At 45.4% G+C, this 20,632-nt stretch overlaps 1 protein-coding gene across 1 annotated transcript in view; it reads left to right on the forward strand.

Annotated features, from left to right (window-relative positions):
- LOC148442449 (metastasis-associated protein MTA1-like) overlaps positions 1-20,632 on the forward strand; it is a gene marked incomplete at its 3' end in the record, with an annotated part of 107,199 nt that overhangs the window by 58,780 nt on the left and 27,787 nt on the right. The window contains exon 3 of the mRNA XM_088463932.1: positions 10,896-10,989. Coding sequence (XP_088320058.1) covers positions 10,896-10,989 — 94 coding nt within the window. The remainder of the gene's footprint in view (positions 1-10,895; positions 10,990-20,632) is intronic.

The raw sequence follows: 20,632 nt of genomic DNA on the forward strand, positions 1-20,632 counted from the left end.
GGGCCAAAAGTAATGGGACAAACTAAACGATCCTAAATCTAACTTTCACTTTTTAATACTTTGTTGCAAATCCTTTGCAGGCAATTAAAGCCTGAAGTCTGGTATGCATAGACATCACCAGATGCTGGGTTTCATCCCTGGTGATGCTCTGCCAGGCCTCTACTGCAAATGTCTTCAGTTCCTGCTTGTTCTTTGGGCATTTTCCCTTCAGTTTTGTCTTCATCAAGTGAAATGCATGCTAAATCGGATTCAGGTAAGGGGATTGACTTGGCCATTGCATAACATTCCACTTTTTAGCCTTAAAAAACTCTTTGGTTGCTTTTAAAGTATGCTTCGGGTCATTGTCCATCTGCACTGTGAAGCACCGTCCAATGAGTTCTGAAGCATTTGACTGAATATGAGCATATAATATTGCCCAAAACACTTCAGAATTCATTCTGCTGCTTTTGTCAGCAGTCACATCATCAATAAATACAAGGGAACCAGTTCCATTGGCAGCCATACATGCCCACTCCATGACACTACCACCACCATGCTTCACTGATGAGGTGGTATGTTTTGGATCATGAGCAGTTCCTTTCCTTCTCCATACTTTTCTCTTCCCATTACTCTGGTACAAGTTAAACTTTGTCTCATCTGTCCATAGGATGTTGTTCCAGAACTGTAATGGTTTTTTAGATAATGTTTGGCAAACTCTAATCTGGTCTTTCTGTTTTTGAGGCTCACCAATGGTTTACATCTCGTGGTGAACCCTCTATATTCACTCTTGTGAAGTCTTCTCTTGATTGTTGACTTTGACACATATACACCTACCTCCTGGAGAGTGTTCTTGATTTGGCCAACTGTTGTGAAGGGGTTTTTCTTAACCATGGAAATAATTCTGTCATCCACCACAGTTGTTTTCCGTGGTCTTCCGGGTCTTTTGGTGTTGCTGAGCTCTCCGATGCGGTCTTTCTTTTTAAGAATGTTCCAAACAGTTGATTTGGCCACACCTAATGTTTTTGCTATCTCTCTGATTTGTTTGTTTTGATTTTTCAGCCTAATGATGGCTTGCTTCACTGATAGTGACAGCTCTTTGGATCTCATATTGAGAGTCGACAGCAACTGATTCCAAATGCAAATGTCACACCTAGAATCAACTCCAGACCTTTTACCTGCTTAATTGATAATGAAATAACGAGGGAATAGACCACACCTGTCCATGAAATAGCTTTTGAGTTGATTTTGAGTCCCATTACTTTTGGCCCCTTAAAAAGTGGGAGGCACACATAGAAACCGTTGTAATTCCTACACCGTTCACCTGATTTGGATGTAGTTACCCTCAAATTAAATCTGAAAGTCTGCAGTTAAAGCACATCTTGTTTGTTTCATTTCAAAGCCATTGTGGTGGTAAATGCAACTGCCAGGAATCAGATGGGTTGGGGGAGCAAGAGGTGGCAGTGTCCAATTATGTAGATCATATGGAATCTACAATCGTGTACATGAAGACATGGAATGGGACAAACTGTTAGACAGTACAGCTGTACTGGATCCAAATTGTTTTAACAACCAAGTTGATCTCAGAGTGGACTTGTCACCATTAATTAACATTAGTTGAGCGATTATGTTCTGAAAACCCCTAGGATGCATGTGTTATGCAGTGTACACACCCAGATCCTGTTACCATGGGGATAGAAGGTATAAGAAATGGGGCAGCAAAGTGTTGAGTGTTGCTGCGATGCGACTGGGAGGTAGCCAGAGGTAAACCAAAACAGCCTGTCTCATGGGCATGTTATGGGAGTGATGTGGGCGTGTCAGTGACAACGGCTGTGCTCCCAGACGTAGCGCCGCGGCCACAGTGGCCATGTTCACACAGAGAAACTGCACCTGCTATAGTGCTGGTGCAAGTGTCGGTACACACAGAAGCTACGGGGTTATGTAATAATATAGCCCTCACATTGCTGGAAATATAGCCTAATCCACATACTGACGCACGGTGACAGGCTAGCTGCATTGGGAGTACTTAATTCAGCTGGTTTGGAGAGAGCGGGGCCCAGGTTACAGGGCCGCAGTTATGCACCGGCAGCCAGCAAGAAAGCGTCGGAGACATTTCACATAAGGTACTGGCCACAAGCCAATCAGGAGCGGCCACTGCTGATTGGCTGCCATTCCGCGAACTCTAATTGGCTCGCGGCTGGCAGCTTATTTGGAATGGTGCCGCATCTTCTCTGTTAATGCTCACCACCGGGCCCCCTCTCTCTCTGGGCCCGGGACTACAGAGAGTAGTGTGTATGCACCACAAATGAGGTGACACATCTGGGAATGTTCTTAGATTGATATGAACTGACCTTAGGGGTGCATCACCTATAATTTTTAATTCTCAACTTTAACTTTTCATTTTTATTTTTATTTATTTTTTGGGGGTCTGTTTGGTGTTTCTGTGACATAGAATAAACATTTGATTGTCATTCTTTATATGTATTAATGTGGTGATTAATTGTTTAAGGTATGTGCATTTTTCCTAATTTTGAGATGGCTGTGTGTTTTATACAGTAATATAATGGTGTCAGACAAGGATCCATTTAGTCCTCCCCCCTTCATTGCCCTCAGATTAACAGTGGTTACTTCTTATTTTACTACTACTCGCACGATTCATTAGTTAATTTAAGTGGTTGCATTGCAACCTATTAACATCAGTAAGTAATCAATGACGGGGATATGTGAAATCGGCTGAACGAGTTTGGTTGTTTGGCAACCGTCACGTGACACCAGACACTGCCGTTTTTGCCAGAAGCTGGGTCTGTATCCCAGGTGACAGACCTGCTTGTGCTCCAACGAAAGGAAGTGAAGGCTGATGGAGCACACGCCGGCGGCAGCCATCAGATTACCAATAGCGCTGGAGGTTTATGTATACTCAGCGCTGGTTGCATTCATCTTATCAGGTATTGGGTGTTTGTGCATAATGATGAGCTCCCTGTGAGTTGTGATTTGGTGAAGTCTATATGGGTACTGATCTCATCACTTATTGTATAAGTTGGTTGGTTCCCGCTGAAGGTGGGACATTAATCCAAAAAGGGAGGGGTCATGCAATTAATCTGGTGGGTATAAAGGGGATTGTATATCACTTGTACTGTTATCTTGACAAAGTTCCACGCACAGGACCGAAACGTTGATTCAGCTAATGCTGTATTTTTTTACCTATGGAATAAGAATATTTTTTCTGAAGACTGGTGAGTGCACCCCTATATTTTCTGATGTGTGTGTGTGTGTTTGTAAAATGTGTTACAAGAAAATTAATTGATAGATATATAATATGTGTACGAACACACAAAGACGATCTTCCAGTTTGTACAAAGTCGAAGAGTAATTGGCAATATTATCAGAACAGATATATTGATTGCAGCGATGGTTGGTCAGTGTGTATGAACTCCTACCATCTGCAGATTGGTCGATCAGCAGATAAAGCTTACTGGTGTGTACCCAGCTTTACATTTCCCCACACACATTTTCTGCCACCCTTCCTGACTCTTTGAAACAATGGAGAATCGTTGACTGAAAAACACAATTGGTAGGTTTTTAAATCCAATCTCTTACACATATAAAATCCTAATGTGAGGCCTGCACTCACAGCCTGCAGGTGCTGTCTTCACTCGCGGGTCGCAGTGACCGGCAGGTGGGGAAATGTGCGGAGACCCGGTATCTATTCTCCCTTTTGGCATGGGGGCTGCCCGACATGTCCGTAAGTGCCGGGCAAGCACCCAAGAGTGACGAAAAGGCGACGCGTCTTATAGACACGCCCCCTTTTCAATGGTCACGCCCCCTTTTCGGGCACGCGCACAGAAGTTCCTCTCTCTAGCTGCCGCCGGAGCTAGGCTGAAAAAAAGAAGATAGATATATATATATATATATATATATATTATAAACAATCTGGGAGGGAGCTGTAAAGTTGTAGGTCAAAATCAATTTTAAACATTCTTCTTCTTTTTTTTTTTTTCTTTTCTTTTCTTCAAAATTATGGTTCTAATCCATTGTGCAAATTGTCTTTTTCTCTCACCCTAAAATGATGGGTTCTCACAGGTTTTAAACAGCTGATGACCCTTTTTCCCACATTATATAGGTTTTTTTTTTGTTTTTTTTGTATTTTCAACCTATTGTGAGTATTCTCTTGTGATTACCTCATAGTATTCAGTTTTGCAAACAGATGACCATGTAATAAATTGCATACACTAGTGGGTTCCAAACTATTCTGTACTCCAGGCACCCTGACAGTCCAGGTTTTAAGATATCCATGTTTAAGCACAGGTGAATTAATTAGTACCTCAATGTGCACAAGCCTGGATGTCATTGAGATCTGCATTTGGGAAACCTTGGCATACAACCTACTGCAGTGGTTCCCAAACTGTGTGCCGTGGCAACGTGGGGTGCATCGGGAGACTTGCAGGGGTGCCTCAGCTTGATGGTCCAGCACCAATTTAATATTTTTATAGTCAATGTAATGTAAATATGTGGACAAACAGAAATGCAAACCTGTCCACCATCACATAACTCAACCTAGGAATGACAGGTAAGCACAATTTACTTAATATTTTTTTCTCAATTTCTCATTAACAAACGTTTGGCTTAGGGGTGTCTTGAAAACAACAAAAGAGGGAATACTAGTGCACTGAAACAGTGGGGACTATCCAAATCAAGCGAGCTGCGGGTAACGATGATGGTATCAGCCTCGTCCCGCTGATACCTGACAGTACAGTTCAGGTGTTGGTATAGAGGTGCCCGGGGTAGGCTTCTTGAGGAGGGAGTACGGACTTGTCGGCAAGTGAGAGGTTTGAGATGAACTGTACTGTCAGGTATCAGCGGGACCATCATCATTCTACATACAAGACTTTTCTCCGCAATTCCCCTACTCATCTAATCAGGAAATCCTCCTTGTGATTTTTTCCGGGATTTTGACACATGCATAACATTGATTTACCAGGATTTTCTTCTATTTATGACTAGCAGATTTTGTAACTGATCTCCTCTGTATTATTGACATTTTTTACGCCAATCTGATAATTGGTAACTTTAACATATTTTGCTTTATGTGTGCTATATACACTTTGATATTTCATACCATTTGGATATACATGTTGCCACGTGTACTAATTCCACTTATGCATTAGTCCACTTATTTATTTTATTGTATTTTTCATTAAAATATTTATCCATGTACCGACACACTCATTTATTTTCAGTAGCAAGAAAATTGTTATTGGATTAGGTCCATGAGTGTCTACATTAGAGTTGAGCATAGTATATGATTCCATTTGCCATATTCATTTCAGGTCAATATTGGAATGTTTTGGTAGGGTTTTTCTGTATTTTCTGTTCGCTTAAATATTTCAGTATAATGGAGAATAAGAATATTTGTATTGTCACATCGCGTTAGATACTGATCCGTACAATTAAGGTGCAAACATCATTTACGTTTCATAACCATTTTTAGCTGAGCGCAGTTTATTTTTCACTTGTGCCTTGAAAACAATGCTGATACTCTAGGGCGCCACGATTCAAAAAAGATTGGGAACCACTGACCTGCTGCATTTGTCCTTCCAGCCTATTGAAGTATTGTCTGTGTTTACGGTGTTATTAATTTGGCATCAAAGTAATCTAGCTCAGTGCAATTTAATAAATTAACAGTACATGCTATATGTTTACTGTTCTTGACCTTAAAAGCCATAATTTTAACTTAACTATTCTGTTTATTTAATGTGTGGTAATGTAACATATCCCTCATCTTCCTTTTTATTTTAGGGTTTTGTTCTTATTGTAATAACATGGTCTCCCCCCCCCTCCCCCCTTCCCCTCTGACAATCATACAGGTGGCTATTTAATACATTTATCGTTACTTGGCTTTACCTCTATTTTGCAAGTTGTAACCATATTCTGTAGAACAAGCAGCCAGATTCTGACCAGTTCCTGTTGTCATGACTACTGGAGTACAAGCTATCAAACCTCAAACCCATAGATAAACGGAAAAGCACTCAGTGCTCTGTGATGATTAGTATGCTCTATGATGATTAGTGACCAGTCATAGAGTAGTGGGGTGTGCTGCACTGTAGGGCACATCACCAATAATTGAATTTTTCTCTGGGGGATACAACTTGACTTTGTCTCCTCCTTCACCTATGTTTTTTTACTACAGGTTGGCCAGTTTAAAATGACGGGAGTATTGTTTTACAGCAAACTATACACTAGTTTCTATCTACGAGAGTGGTGGTCCAGGTTCCCAGACATCAGACTGGACAAAGTTTTTGCTCCAGTCTCTCCATGGTTCTGAAGCCTGTCTGCTTGGTCAGACCTACCCTGAACTTGAAGAATCTCAATTTCTACCTAAGGCTTTTCAAGTTCAAGATGGAGTCCCTTCAGTCGGGGATTGAGGGACTAGAGGATGGCAAATTCATGATATCTCTGGATATCAAGGACGCTTTCCTTCACGTCCCTATCTGAAGGAAGGCGTCCTTGATATCCAGAGATAACTACGAATCTCAGAAATGCCTCAACAGGCATTTCTGAGATTCGTTGTTCGGAACTCTCATTTCAAGATTCAGACCTTACCCTTCAGCTTATCAGTCACCAGGATATTCACAAAGGTCATTGCTGTGATGAGGACTATCCTTCAGTAACAGGGGACCACTATTATCCCTTACCTGGATGATCTTCTGCTGAAAGCCCATTCCAGGGAACAATTATTGTAGAACATCACAGTAACTCACAGCTGTCTAATTCGTCAGGGGTGGATTCTGAATTTTTCCAAGTCTGAGCTGCAAATGACGCAGAGGCTACAATTTCTGGGTATGCTCATGAACATCTTATGTCAGAGTGTTCCTCCCTCAGGAAAAAGCACCTTCCATTCAGGAGATAGTGAGGACGGTTCTTTGACATCATCTGGTATCGGTGCATGTTTGCATTTGCCTCCTGGGAAAGATGGTTACGGCATTAGAGGCCTTTCCTTATGGACGATTTCACTCCAGGACGTTTCAGCTAGACCTCTCTCAGTGGACAGGATCCCATCTTTCCTTCACCATCGGGTATGGTTTAGTCCCAGAACTCTGATACCCCTTCTCTGTTGGTTGAACTCAATACACCTACTGGAGGGAAATAGATTTGGAGTGTTGGATGGGACTCTTATCATCACAGACATGAGTCTGAGAGCATGTGGGGCAGTGATTCAGGAACATCACTTCCAAGACTGCTGGACATCACAGGAAGCAAGTCTGCTGATAAACACATTTGAATTGCTGGCAGTGTTCTACGCTATTCAGACAACAGATGACCTGTTGCAGGGCCGAGCAGTCGGGGTCCAGTAGGACACCGCCACGACAGAGGCATCCATTAACCAAGGCGGCACCAGATGTCTGGCGGCTATAAAGGAGGTAAGCCGGATTCCAACTTGGGCGGAAAAGTTTGCAATGGCAATCGCCGCAATCTTCATTCCAGGTGTAGAAAATTGGGAGGCAGACCTCTGCAGGTTTTTCTACTGCTGGTCCAACTCTAGGGTCTTCCATTGGTCGACCTCATGGACATCCAGGCAAAATCAACAACTGCTTCTCTACTGCTCTCGGTCGAGAGACCCGGAGGCAGTGGATGCACTGTCAACAACGTGGCAGTTCCAGATTTGTCTGTTGCCTCCGTTTCCTCTTCTCCCTCGGAACGCATCAAAAGGGAGAAGGCCAAAGTTCTATTGGTCGTCCGGATTGGCCTTGCAGAGCTTTGTATTCTAGCCTTCAACTTCTGCTGATCGACGATCCGTGGCCCCTTTCTCTGAGAGAAGATCTTTTACTACAGGGTCCTTTAGTCTATCCAGACTTAAGGCGGCTACGTTTGAAGGCCTGGCTGTTGAAAGGGCATCTTGAGAGTTAAAGGGATCCCATCCAAGGTAATTCCTACTATGCTTAGAACTCGGAAGGAAGTTACTTCTAAACATTACCACTGTATTTGGAAGACTTAGATTTCATGATGTGAATGTAGAGGGGCTGCAATATTCAACCTAACCAGAATTCTGCTTTTTCTGCAAGCAGGTTTTTCAGCCGGTCTGCGGTTGGGTTCTCTGAAAGTTCTATTTTCAACTCTGACTGTTTTCTTCCAAAGGAAGCTGGCCTTGATACCAGAGGTGCAGACTTTTCTGCAAGGTGCGGTTCGGTTACAGCCACCCTTTGTTCCTCCTACGGCTCCATGGGATTTGGATCTCATCCTTTCCTTCCTACAATCTTCTCTGTTTGAACCTTTGGAGTCTGTGGAGTTAAAATACCTTTTGTGTAAGGTAACACTTCTTGTCAGAATTAGGAGCTCTATCCTGTTGTCCTCCATACTTGGTATTTCATGAGGATAGAGCAGAACTCTGTACAAGAATGGATTTTCTTCCTAAAGTGGTATCGGCTTTACACATCACCCAACCTATTGTGGTACTGGTTCTTCCACAGACTTCACCTGCATCACGATCCTTTGATGTTGCTAGAGCTCTTCGGATCTATGTGGAGAGGACTACAGCCATACGTAAAACAGACACACTATTTGTTTTGTATGGTACTGTTTGTCCTGGTTGGCTAGCTTCCAAACAGTCGCTGGCCCGCTGGATTCGTCTGACCATCAGACAGGCGTACGTGGCCGCATCTAGGGAGTCTCCGCCTTCTATTACAGCGCATTCCACTCGCTCAGTGGGTTCCTCGTGGGCGGCTGCTCGCAGGTTTTTTGCCATGGAGTCATTTTGCCGGACGGCTCTTTGGTCTGGCCGGCATACCTTTATTCGCTTTTTATAGATTTGTCCCACCAAATGACAGCCTGGAGCTAATAAACTACAATTAAAGAATAGACCACAGCTGCAAACTCCTATGGGTCTGTGTAAACCCAATAAAAGATCACCTACTGATGATCCCAAACATAAATATTACACTGGTGGAGTTGCGCTAATTGGACTTGTAATTACAAATAAATACGTGGCAGAAATTAATTCAAGACACCAAATAAATCTAACATATATTTAATAAACACACAATAAGCATGTCAATAGTGGTATACAAATGACATAACAATCACCTTAATATTATAAAATTCTGTAGACTATCATGCATTACCATGGAACTTCTTAGTTCCTTATAAAAACCTGCATAACTGGCAAGTTTACTAAAGGAAGCAAAAAAACATAAAAAATATATATAAAAAATTGTATATTTCATATATAATGTGACCAATCTTGATCTGACAGTTCTCACCCGATCAAAGTCCACATGTGAGAGTCCTAATATCCCCTTGATTCTACCTCCGAGTTTTAAACAAGGGGTAACGCTGAAATGATTTCCAAAGATGTAAACAGTATAATGTTATTTAGGACACATGGACTTCACGCTAATTTGAAGTGTACGTATAATTCACCTGTATATCCTGAAGAGGTGTAGCGGTTATTGGTATCTCCTACCGCCTGGCCAATGGACAAGGGTATCCTCTGATGGGGAAATCCTGAGGCTGTAATATGGTCAACACATGACCGCCTGATTATCTCTCACTGTCCTGAATCCAGCCAGTGGGCACCGTCACCGCAATATATATATATAGCGCTTATGGCTCTCCGTGGAAATAAGTGGGTGTCCAGGGTCAGCAAAACGACTGTGTCACTTGATGAAAATCCTCTAACTAGTTTCGCTTCCACTGCATGAAGCTTTATCAAAGAGCATGCTGGCACCTGTAGTTCCACTGTAAAATGAAATAGATTTCTTTTGATTTTACACAATATTACCCCCATACCCACAGTGCGGGAAAGAGCCTGGGGTTTCGGGAGAGGGGGGACCCCTTTTTTTTGGGGGGGGGGGTCCCCACCTCTACTGAGATCCCCGGCTTTGCCTGAGCGCCTTGGGGTGATAATGCTCTGGCCCTGGAGACCCCCTACGCAAATTTTTTTCACCCTATATTTAAAACCAGCACTGGTGCTGGTACCTAAATTACGGTGGAACCCTACTTATTTTGTTCCCCGTCATTTTAGGTAACCTAAATTTAACTATTTACAAGCAGAAACATACACAAATCACTCTGATCTGTGTATGTTTCTGGCAAACTCGCAGCTCTGGAGATGAGTGTTTAAAACTTCAATTTGGCAGAGCGTTTGCTGTCATCTCACCTGAGCTTGTCATCCCGATTCTTGGTAAATTTGAGAGATGTATATTTTAGGTGAAAAGTACTTCCGATTTGCCCGATGGTAAGTTGATTTGAGTTAGCTATCTCCCCCGAGTTTTACGAGTGACAAGAGCGAAATCTCTCTCTATCTCACCCGACTTTACCTTTAGTAAATTTGCGAGATGAAAATCAACCCTTAAATCACTCGAGATTGACATCTCAATTGTTGGTAAATTTACCCCTAAGTGTGGGCCTACCTGGGTAAAAGAGTGTCGTTTTCCAATTGATCATTGAGAAAAGTTGTACAAGAAATGTGGACCTCCTCCCCATAGCAAAAATAATAAAGTAATTTACTGTAATATTCCTATATGATCGAATTGAGTATGTGTGTATCATTGATTATTGTACATAGATAGATAGATATGGGCAAGTGATAGATGGTAAATGAGTCCAAGGTATAGATGTTTTTCCCAGATTCAGTCCTTCAGTTTGGCTTCTCCTTGGGCCATCCTATGCTTTTGTCTGGTCACTTGGTGCACATAAAACTTCCCTACCGCTGCTTTGGTAATAAGCCGTAAATGGTGCACATGGCACTATAGAAGGTAGTGTATACCCAATAACATGTAGGTTTGGTTCCCTTCATATCTTATATAAAGCTGGATATTGTTTATGCTAAAGTATGTCCCCTCTATAATGCACTGTGCCCTTTTTAACTGCTTCAATGTATGATGAAAGACATTTTCAATATTTCTTTTTTTTTTTTTTTTTAGACTGCAAATGGAAATGTAGAAGCGAAGGTGGTCTGTTTCTATAGGAGGAGGGACATATCCAGCACTCTTATTTCCTTAGCAGACAAACATGCAAGTAAGTACTTGACATTATTCTGATATGGGCCCACATGCATCATAACCTCCTCAATGAGTATCGATGCATAATGGCTGCAATTTATCATACTCCTAATAATAGATCTAGTGTATGTGCCTGGCATTTTTGTATTTCGGTCTTTTTATTTGTTTTGAATAAATGCTTTGTGAAATGAACAATTTGCAATGTTGGCAAATGTTTATGCTGGGTACACACAGGCCGACATATCGGCTGTTGAACTGAATGGCCGACCAGCTGCCATCAGAAATTGTGAGGCCCGGGACTGACAAAGTATGCAGGGCTTCCCCGCCCACCCTGTCGACCTTCTGAATGTGTATATTACATTACAAATAATGGTCAGGCTGTCAGTTCCAGCATTAGACTCCAGTCCCGACAGTCCCCACCCCCTGATGGCGGCCCCGACGGCCGATATATCCTGTGTGCATCGGCCAGTGTGTACCAGCAATATATGTAGTTTCTGTTTTTTTGTTTATTGTGGAGCTGGTTTATTTTTAAACTCCTTTAACATATGGGTGAGAATAACATTTTATATAGGTTGGTGTATACAACTATAGATTTATCCCCTATTCTAGAAATACGGCATATTGTTAAAGTTTAAATTATTTTGTAGACTTTTTTTTTTTTTTTTTAAATTCTCATAGGATTTATCATTTAAATGTGGACAGAAATGACACATGTGGTTTGTAGAGTCTCCACTTCCTTTTCTTATCATTTATTCTCAATATATCCTCTATTCATGTTGTTAACATCTTTGGAGGTTGTGCATAGTTACTCTTTCTACTTCAGGGTCCATAGGGTATCCACAGGATACCTTGGGGTATAGGTGTGACGTCAGTCGCAGGGCACCAAAGAGTTAAGCTTTCAGCCTCCCAGGATGCACTAGGTCCCCCTCCTATACCCCGCCCCCGGGCCAAGGCACCTCAGTTTAGTTTGGTGCCCGGCCGGAGTCGGGTGCACCTGTTGGAGTGGGGGCTAGAAGAGCCCCTGAAGCTTTTTCTTCATGCAGCTGTGGCTGCATATCTGGATGAACAGCATGGACAGTCAGTCCTGACGTCCATGCTGTCTTCCCTACACCCCGCCGGTACCAGAACGCCGGTACTGATCCGGGGATGCTGGTGGGCGTCTGGGGTCACAGCTAGCGGTGACCCCAGATGCTCCGGACCATGGCCGGATTCAAGGGGGACAGAGGTAAGCAGCGGGGTCCCGCGGTGGGTCCCCGCTGATCACATGGTCCTAAGTCCCCAGGCAGGGGGCTCCCTGGGGACTGGCTGCAGCGTGGAGCCAGGCGACCAACCTGCGCTTCCACTACCCCCTGGGACAGCGGACCGCAGCAGAGCGGTAGCGCTGCGGCGTCCCAGGGGTTAAATGCATGCCAGGGGAGCGCGCCTTCCCTGTCTCACAGCCGGCGCCTCCCCCGCTGCACACAGCCCTCTCTGCACTGTGCTGACTGGTCCTGTGTCAGCGCTCCTCCCCCAGGCCAGCTTCTCTCTGCTCCTCGGCGGCCATCTTCTCTGCAACGCATGGTGAACGCTGCTGGAAGTCTGGAAGGAAGCATCGTGGTCTGGGTCCCCCCGCATACCTCTCCTCCGCTGTGGCTCAGGTCTGTGTATGCAGCGCTGTGTCCTACCAGGCCCTGTGTCTGTGTAGTTGAGTGATCAGCGCTGTTAGTGCAGGAATTGTTATTTCTCTGCATTGTATGTGACTGTGCTAGCGCTGCCTGTAACTATTCTTCTCTAAACTGTCAGCTTTATTACTGTCCCTGTTCTTTCTGCTAAAGCCCTTGCGGTGCGGTGCTGCAGGGTGGTCTCTCGCCTATTTAATACTTAATTGGTGAGAGAGGTCACATACGTGGTGCCATCATGTCTGAAAGTGATTTTCCCCTCCGGCTACAGTGTACCACGTGCAAAGTACCGTTAGCGGAGGGGGAGGGTAGCGCGGAGGGCCTTTGCCGGCAGTGTTGTCCATGGCGCGGCCTATTACGGTTACAGCACCGGTACAGGAGCCGCCCTGGGCTTGTTTCGCTCAGGCGTTAACAGCTTTAGTGGGCCAGTTAGCTCCGCAGCCCGCGTTTACTCCGATGGGTTTGTCCCAGCAGTCTGTGGTGTCGTCACCCATGCAGGGGTTCCCACGACAATTGGTGGTACCCCACAGTCTCCCTATTTCCCCGCTCCCGGGTTCTCAGGAGCCAGCGTGGGTTAACTCCCTGACGAGTTCTTTACAGCACTTGTCGGATGTGTTGCAAGGGGAGTCTGTGATGCGGCCTCATAAAAGGCCGGTGGCGTCTCTGTCCGCTCCTTATGAGGATGACGAAGGGACGTCTGATGATGGGGAGATTCTGGATCCTTACGATCAGGAACCTTTCCATACTAAGGACGCTGATGCTAAGTCCAAAGTATATATTCCTGGACTTATTCGGGCGGTCCGCACAGCCTTGGTGATTGAGGACGAAGTTCCCCCAGCGGCTAAATCTAAGTATGCCTTTTTCAAAGATGTGAAGGGCGATGCCACAGTCTTTCCTCTTTCGGGTCAGTTGGTGGACCATTTAGAGGAGGCGTGGAAACAACCTGGCAAAAGATACCAGCCGCAGAGACGCCTGGCGGTGGCTTATCCGTTCGTGGATAATTATTTTGCTAAGTGTGAATCCCCTCCACAGGTGGATTCTCACGTGACCCGTCTTGTCCGTAGTGCCACATTGCCGATGCCATCCATGTCCTCCCTTAAGGATGCTACGGACCGCAAGGTAGAAATCGGCCTGAAGTCCGCTTATTCCCTTGCAGGGGGGGCAGCACGGCCGGCTATGGCCATTTGCTGGGTTGCCAGAGCGATGGAGCGCTGGGCGGATTCATTAGAGGCTTCTTTTGAATCCGACTGTCCGGCCGAACAAGCGGAGTTGATTGGCAATCTCCGTGATTCGGCCACCTACATCAACGAGGCGGCTCTAGACATTAGTACTCTGGTGTCTAGAATTTCTTCAGCAGCGGTAGCTGCTCGTCGCACCTTGTGGCTGCGATCCTGGAAGGCGGACGCAGATCCAAGAAAGGTCTGGAAGCGTTGCCGTTTACCGGAGAAGTTCTCTTCGGTCCGGATCTGGATAAGATTGTGGCCACGCTGGCGGCAGCCAAATCTGCTTGTCTCCCGTCGGCCGCTGCTCCTTCTGGTTCTGGACCATCGTCCTTTCGGTCATCTAGGGCCCAGGGCAGGCCCAAACCACAGTCGTTTCCTCGACAGGCTGGCCCTAAGAAATCGGTCAAGCCCCGGAAACAGGCATGGAGTACCAGACGTCCGGCCCCCAAGCCAGATGACAAGCCTGCGGCCTGACGGTCCGGGTCTCCCCTTGGGGGATCCCAGGGTGGGAGGCCGCCTGCTGCAGTTCTTCCGGTGTTGGTCGTTCACTACGACAGACACTTGGGTTCTGGAGGTGGTCTCTCACGGGTACGCCCTCTCCTTCCGGCACAGACCCCCGGTTCGATTCTTCACCACGGGTCTACCATCAGACCGGAACAAGGCTACGGAGCTGCGGAAGGTATTGCACACTATGCTCCAGGCTGGAGTTATAGTGCCTGTTCCATTCTCCCAGAGGGGCCAGGGTTTCTATTCAAATCTATTTTTGGTACAGAAACCCAATGGGTCATATCGTCCGATTCTCAACCTCAAAGCACTCAACAAGTCTTTGCGGGTCCCGAAGTTTCGGATGGAGACCCTACGGTCCATCATTCTGGCGCTGGAACCTTGGGACTACATGGTGTCATTGGACATACAGGACGCTATGGCGGTCATGGCGGCTTCTCTGCGGCTGCAAGGAGTCCGCATGTTGCCGTACTTGGACGACCTGTTATTGGTGGCAGGATCTCCAGAGCTCCTGTTACACCACTTGGACCTGACCATTGCACTGCTGCAACGGCACGGCTGGCTAATTAACTGGCAGAAGTCCACTCTAATCCCGTCTCGGAGGATTCTGCATCTTGGAGCCTTATTGGACTCGGGACAGCAAAGGATCTTCGTGACGGAGGACAAGATCTCTGCTTTACAGTCAAGGGTGCGCAGTTGTCTGCACAGCCGCCGGGTGTCCTTACACTCGGCGATGAGCTTACTGGGCTCCATGGTGTCGGTGTTCGACATGGTGGAATACGCCCAGTTTCACTCTAGACCTCTGCAGCACCTGATCCTGTCCAAGTGGAACGGGCTGCCTCAGTCTCTGAAGTTCCAGACGATTGTGCTCACCCCGGAGGTTCGCCTGTCCCTTGCGTGGTGGTTAAAGATGACCCACCTCAACAAGGGACGTCCGTTCTGGGTTCCAAATTGGGTCCTGTTGACAACGGACGCCAGTCTTCGGGGCTGGGGAGCAGTTTCGGGTCCACACTTGTTCCAGGGCAGGTGGACACCGACAGAAGCGGAGCTTCCAATAAATATCTTGGAACTCCGTGCGGTCTTCAATGCTCTCCTGCAGGCACAGCGGTTTCTCCAGGGTCACCCGGTGCAGGTCCAGTCGGACAATGCTACCACCGTGGCCTACATAAACAGGCAAGGAGGAACTCGCAGTCGGGCGGCTCTCGTAGAGGTCTCTCGGATCCTGGTTTGGGCGGAGCGCAATCTTCCGGCCATATCAGCGGTCTTCATCCCGGGAGTGCTAAATTGGGAGGCGGACTTTCTAAGTCGCCAGGACGTTCATCCAGGGGAATGGTCCCTGCACCCGGACGTTTTTCAACTACTGGTGGACAGGTGGGGTCTTCCAGAAATCGACCTCATGGCGTCCCGGCACAACAACAAGTTGCCGGTGTACGGGTCTCGCACAAGAGACGAAGGGGCGTCTCTGGTGGATGCTCTGTCCGTCCGGTGGACGTTCAGGTTCGCATACCTGTTCCCTCCGGTCTCCCTTCTTCCACGGGTAATCCGGAAATTCAAACAGGAAGGAGGGACGCTCCTGTTGATGGCTCCCGCGTGGCCCAGACGGCACTGGTTCTCAGACCTTCAGGGTCTGTCCGTGGACAGTCCTCTGCGGTTGCCGCTACGACCGGACCTTCGGTCTCAGGGTCCTTGTCTTCACCCGGACCTGACTCGGCTGTCTTTGGCGGCGTGGCTGTTGAGACGGCCATGCTGAGGTCCTGGGGGTTTGCCAGCTCTGTGGTGTGTACCATGTTACGAGCTCGGAAACCATCTTCCGCGAGGATATACCATCGCGTGTGGCATACGTTCTTCCAGTGGTGTCGACCGAGAGGTTATGCACCGCGGGAGTTTCGTCTGTCTCGGATTCTCGCCTTCCTGCTAGCGGGACTAGATCATGGGCTTCGCCTTGCTTCTTTGAAGGTACAGGTTTCGGCCCTATCTGTCTGGTTTCACCGTAGGATTGCTACAATCCCGGATGTGCGCACCTTTATGCAAGGTGTTCTCCGTATTCAGCCGCCCTTTGTTCCACCTGTGGCGCCTTGGGATTTGGCTGTGGTCCTGAGGGCTCTCCAAGGACCGCCGTTTGAACCACTGGGCTCAGTGGATATTAAATGGCTAACAGCTAAGACTGTTTTCCTTCTGGCCGTTGCTTCAGCCAGACGTGTTTCTGAGTTAGGGGCTCTTTCTTGTAGACCCCCTTTCTTGGTTTTTCATGGGAACAGGGCAGTGCTCCGCACTCGGCCCGAGTTTCTTTCCAAAGTTGTTTCCCAGTTTCAGGTTAACGAGGAAATAGTTGTTCCGGCCTTTAACTCACCGGGTCTGTCCGTGGGTGAGGCCTCTTTGGATGTTGTGCGGGCCTTATGGACTTATGTGGACCGCACTTCTTTGTTTAGGAAGTCGAACGCTTTGTTGTCCTCTATGGCTTCTGTAAAAAGGGTTGGCCTGCTTCAAAGCAAACTTTGGCAGCCTGGATCCGTATGGCTATTTCTAAAGCTTATCTTCATGAAGGCCTACCGGTCCCTCCTTCTCTGAAGGCTCATTCCACTAGGTCTGTGGGTCCTTCGTGGGCAGCTCGACGTGGTGCCTCTGCAGTTCAGATCTGCAAGGCTGCTACGTGGTCTTCTGTCCATACCTTCGTGAGGTATTACAGGTTTGACACCTTCGCCTCTCAGGATGCTTCCTTCGGGCGGCGGATTCTCCTTTCTGCACAGGAGCGTCCCCACCCTTAAAGGATACTGCTTTGGGACATCCCCAAGGTATCCTGTGGATACCCTATGGACCCTGAAGTAGAAAATATGAGATATGGTAAGAACTTACCCTTGTTATCTCTATTTCTACGAAGTCCATAGGGTTCCACAGGACTCCCGCCCTGTCGCACCTGTGCTGCAGATGGGCTTTGCTCTGGTCACCGGTTTTCCGTCTCCCTCTGGTGAGAATGTGATTCTTGTATGTGTCCAGATCTTTGTTCTCTCTCTTCCTTCTCCTCCTCCGGCCTATGGCTTGGTAACTAACTGAGGTGCCTTGGCCCGGGGGCGGGGTATAGGAGGGGGACCTAGTGCATCCTGGGAGGCTGAAAGCTTAACTCTTTGGTGCCCTGCGACTGACGTCACACCTATACCCCCAAGGTATCCTGTGGAACCCTATGGACTTCGTAGAAATAGAGATAACAAGGGTAAGTTCTTACCATATCTCATATTTTTTGGTGTTCGGTCTATCTAAAAATGTGTCCATTATCTCTTTCCCGATACTCCAAAAGTAGATTGGGATGAACAATTATATTTCAGTCTAATCATTTTACCCTTGGGTATTTCGAAAACCCAGGGTCTATAATGTCCACTCCTTATGTGTAAACACTTTCTGGAAACTGTGGGCCTGATTCAGAGCCGGACGCTATTTGCGGACGGTCGTTCCAAAAAGGGGCCTGCTATTTAAATTGAGCGCTCGCTGTTTGCGGTTTGTTGACGCCTCTATGTCTGAGCGAGCGAACAAAATTTGCGCTTGCTATTTTGTAAAGATGCCCCTTTGCCGTTCGCATCACACGTCATCTCCGGTATTTATTAGATTAATCGGGTACATCGAAAGGCCTATGAACTGCTCGCAGTGCTTGTGGTAGCTTTTTCTTACCGCTATCACTGCGAGCAGTTCAGGCTAATTAAATGCTAATTTTCTTTTAGAGATCATATTCTGTTGGTAGATAATAGTATAATTGACATGGAATCTCATAGAGCAGTGGTTCTCAAACTGGGTGCCATGGGACCCTGGGGTTCCTCAAGGCATTTGCAAGGATGCCACCGGTTGGTGGTCTAGCACCAATTAAACATTTTAGTCTAGTGTGATAGGCAAAACCAGCACTAATGACTGGCAAGTAAACAATTTGGAAAAAAAAGCACAGCCCTGTCAACCACCACATAACTAAACCTAAGAGTGACCTATAAGAATAATTTACTGCACTTTATTAATGATAATTTCTGCAAAAATAAACTTTTGGCCCAGTGGTACGGTGGAATAAATGCTGATACTCTATTGCGCCGTGATTCAGAAGATGGAATGGTAGTAAGAGACTCTACACCTGAAATGGAGGACGCTTGGAGGATAACTGAGTTTACTAATTTCATTGGATCTAACCCCCCTCAGGAAAATTATTTGTTCATACATCTTTCCACATCTAGTAGATTTTTTTAGGGTCTCTATCCAGGGTTGCATTGATGTTTGTTCTGAATTATATTTCTTATAGTCGTATTGACTTTAGTACAATCTGAATGAAGTCTTCTTATCAGTAGACTTCATTACATTTTGTGGGCTCACTTTTTTAGGGGGTTAAAGGGCTTTTCTCACGGACCTTGTTAAATTGTCCCATCTCTTATTTCTGTTATCTCTATCTTTCTCAAACACATTCTCAAGTTAATTTATATAGTATTGTAGAAGGCTACTTTGGGAGTACTTTGGAAGCTGGTTTTGTAACTGTGAGGACATGAGATGTGTGTTAAAAATTTAATTGTATCATCTCAGTCCTTGCAGCGATTAATTAACTTTTTAGCCCTTTTGTGTTCCCCTACCCATGTCCTAGTGTATGTGTGATCATTCTCAGGACACACATTTCCATTAGCAGGTATATTATTTACTGTAAGAATGGCAGGAAATGTAATGTTTAGTACTGTCTAGCCCTTGATGTTTAGCCTTTGTCTAGCCCTTGTCCATATGTCTGTTTATTACTAACCAATAGAGCAACGTAACACCTCCCAGAACAAAAAAACCCCCCAAAAAAGTTAATTCCCACCTCCACAGGGGACGCTCAGGATTTACTCCTTCCATTTGCCTGTTTTGTGCCTCACTTGAATCTGGCAGACGGAACGGAACCAACCCAGCAGGTGTTCGTCAGGGAAGTAATATCTGGGGGAGGTAGGAGAGAAGGGACGCACACCAATCAGGAAACGGTGCAACCCCCCTGGGTGGTTACAATATCGTGGGAAATTTGAAGGTTTCAAAAGAGGTCACCGAAGGCAACTCCACATGTTAGTCACTGACCTTGGCTAAGAGGTATTCTCTGCCAAGGTGCTTAGTGGAACGCATCGCCAGTTCTGTGTGAATTTATACTTTGGAAATTCGGCAAGGACCTATACACTTTTCACTGCTGTGTGTTCTGTGATTAGATTCTACTGTATGGGATCCTGGAAACGATTGAGTGAACTTATACGCTATTCACTGCATGTGTGACCAGTGATAGTTTCTTCTGTGGGGACTGAGGGTCTCTAGCTATTTCGTAGAATTTTTTTTGGGACATTATACTCTACTGGGACAGCCTCTATCCGGACTGCTACCTGTTTATTGCCTGTTCACTGTATTTACCGCTTGTCCTGACATATTATCTACTTCTGTGTGCTGTGGAAAAATAAACCATCACTTTGGTTTCATCTGCTAGGTGTCTGGGTGATTGAGAGAACCCCGTATCCTCACAGTAACCTTGAGCTTTAAGTCTGATTTTGGATTCATTCTCCATTCCCATATTGCACATCATCATTGATTATAAAAAAAATTATTTAGAAAATCATTCTTGTATCCAGATTTTACCATAATTTAGCTGTCTTCTAATGTTTCCAATACAAAAATACCCATGTTACCATTTTCCCTCTACATTCTTTTGTGACCAAATATATATAGTTTCTATATAATACTTAAAGTACTTTTCAATTAAAAAATAAATAATACAATCAATTTCAATTAGTGGTCTGGGCAAAACTTAAACCTCTTGAGGAGTTTAATTTCAGAACCTTCTGAGATAAACTGAATATCCTTGTTGTCTTTATATTAGTGTCCTATTTTCAGTGGACCTGTAAGGAATCCTATCTTTAAAACAACTGTAATTTCCCTGTGACCTTTAATTATGTTGTTTGCTATACATGTGGTGGTCTTAATTCTTATTTTTTTTATACATTGTCCCTGGCTTGTATCTATCTACTTCCCTTGTAGAAACTCCTCTATTAGTCCTGTATGCTTTTACATTATCGGTTTGATAATCAATAGCATCTCTACCCATAGGAAGCGTTTAAATTAAGACTGTGAAATATAAAAAAAAAAATGCATTTTCATTTGAAGTGCAAATTTCTTTGTCAAAACCTATACATATAATAATTTTTTTTTAATTTTTTTTTACTATTTTGGATTATTCGCTCCCTACCTTGAAATTGAAAAAAAAACAAACAAACTTTGTTTGGCCATTTAGAATAAAAGAAATGTGATG

This window comes from Taudactylus pleione, unplaced genomic scaffold (assembly GCF_031769625.1).
Source record: "Taudactylus pleione unplaced genomic scaffold, aTauple2 ptg001508l, whole genome shotgun sequence".
In the NCBI taxonomy this organism is placed as follows: Eukaryota; Metazoa; Chordata; class Amphibia; order Anura; family Myobatrachidae; genus Taudactylus; species Taudactylus pleione.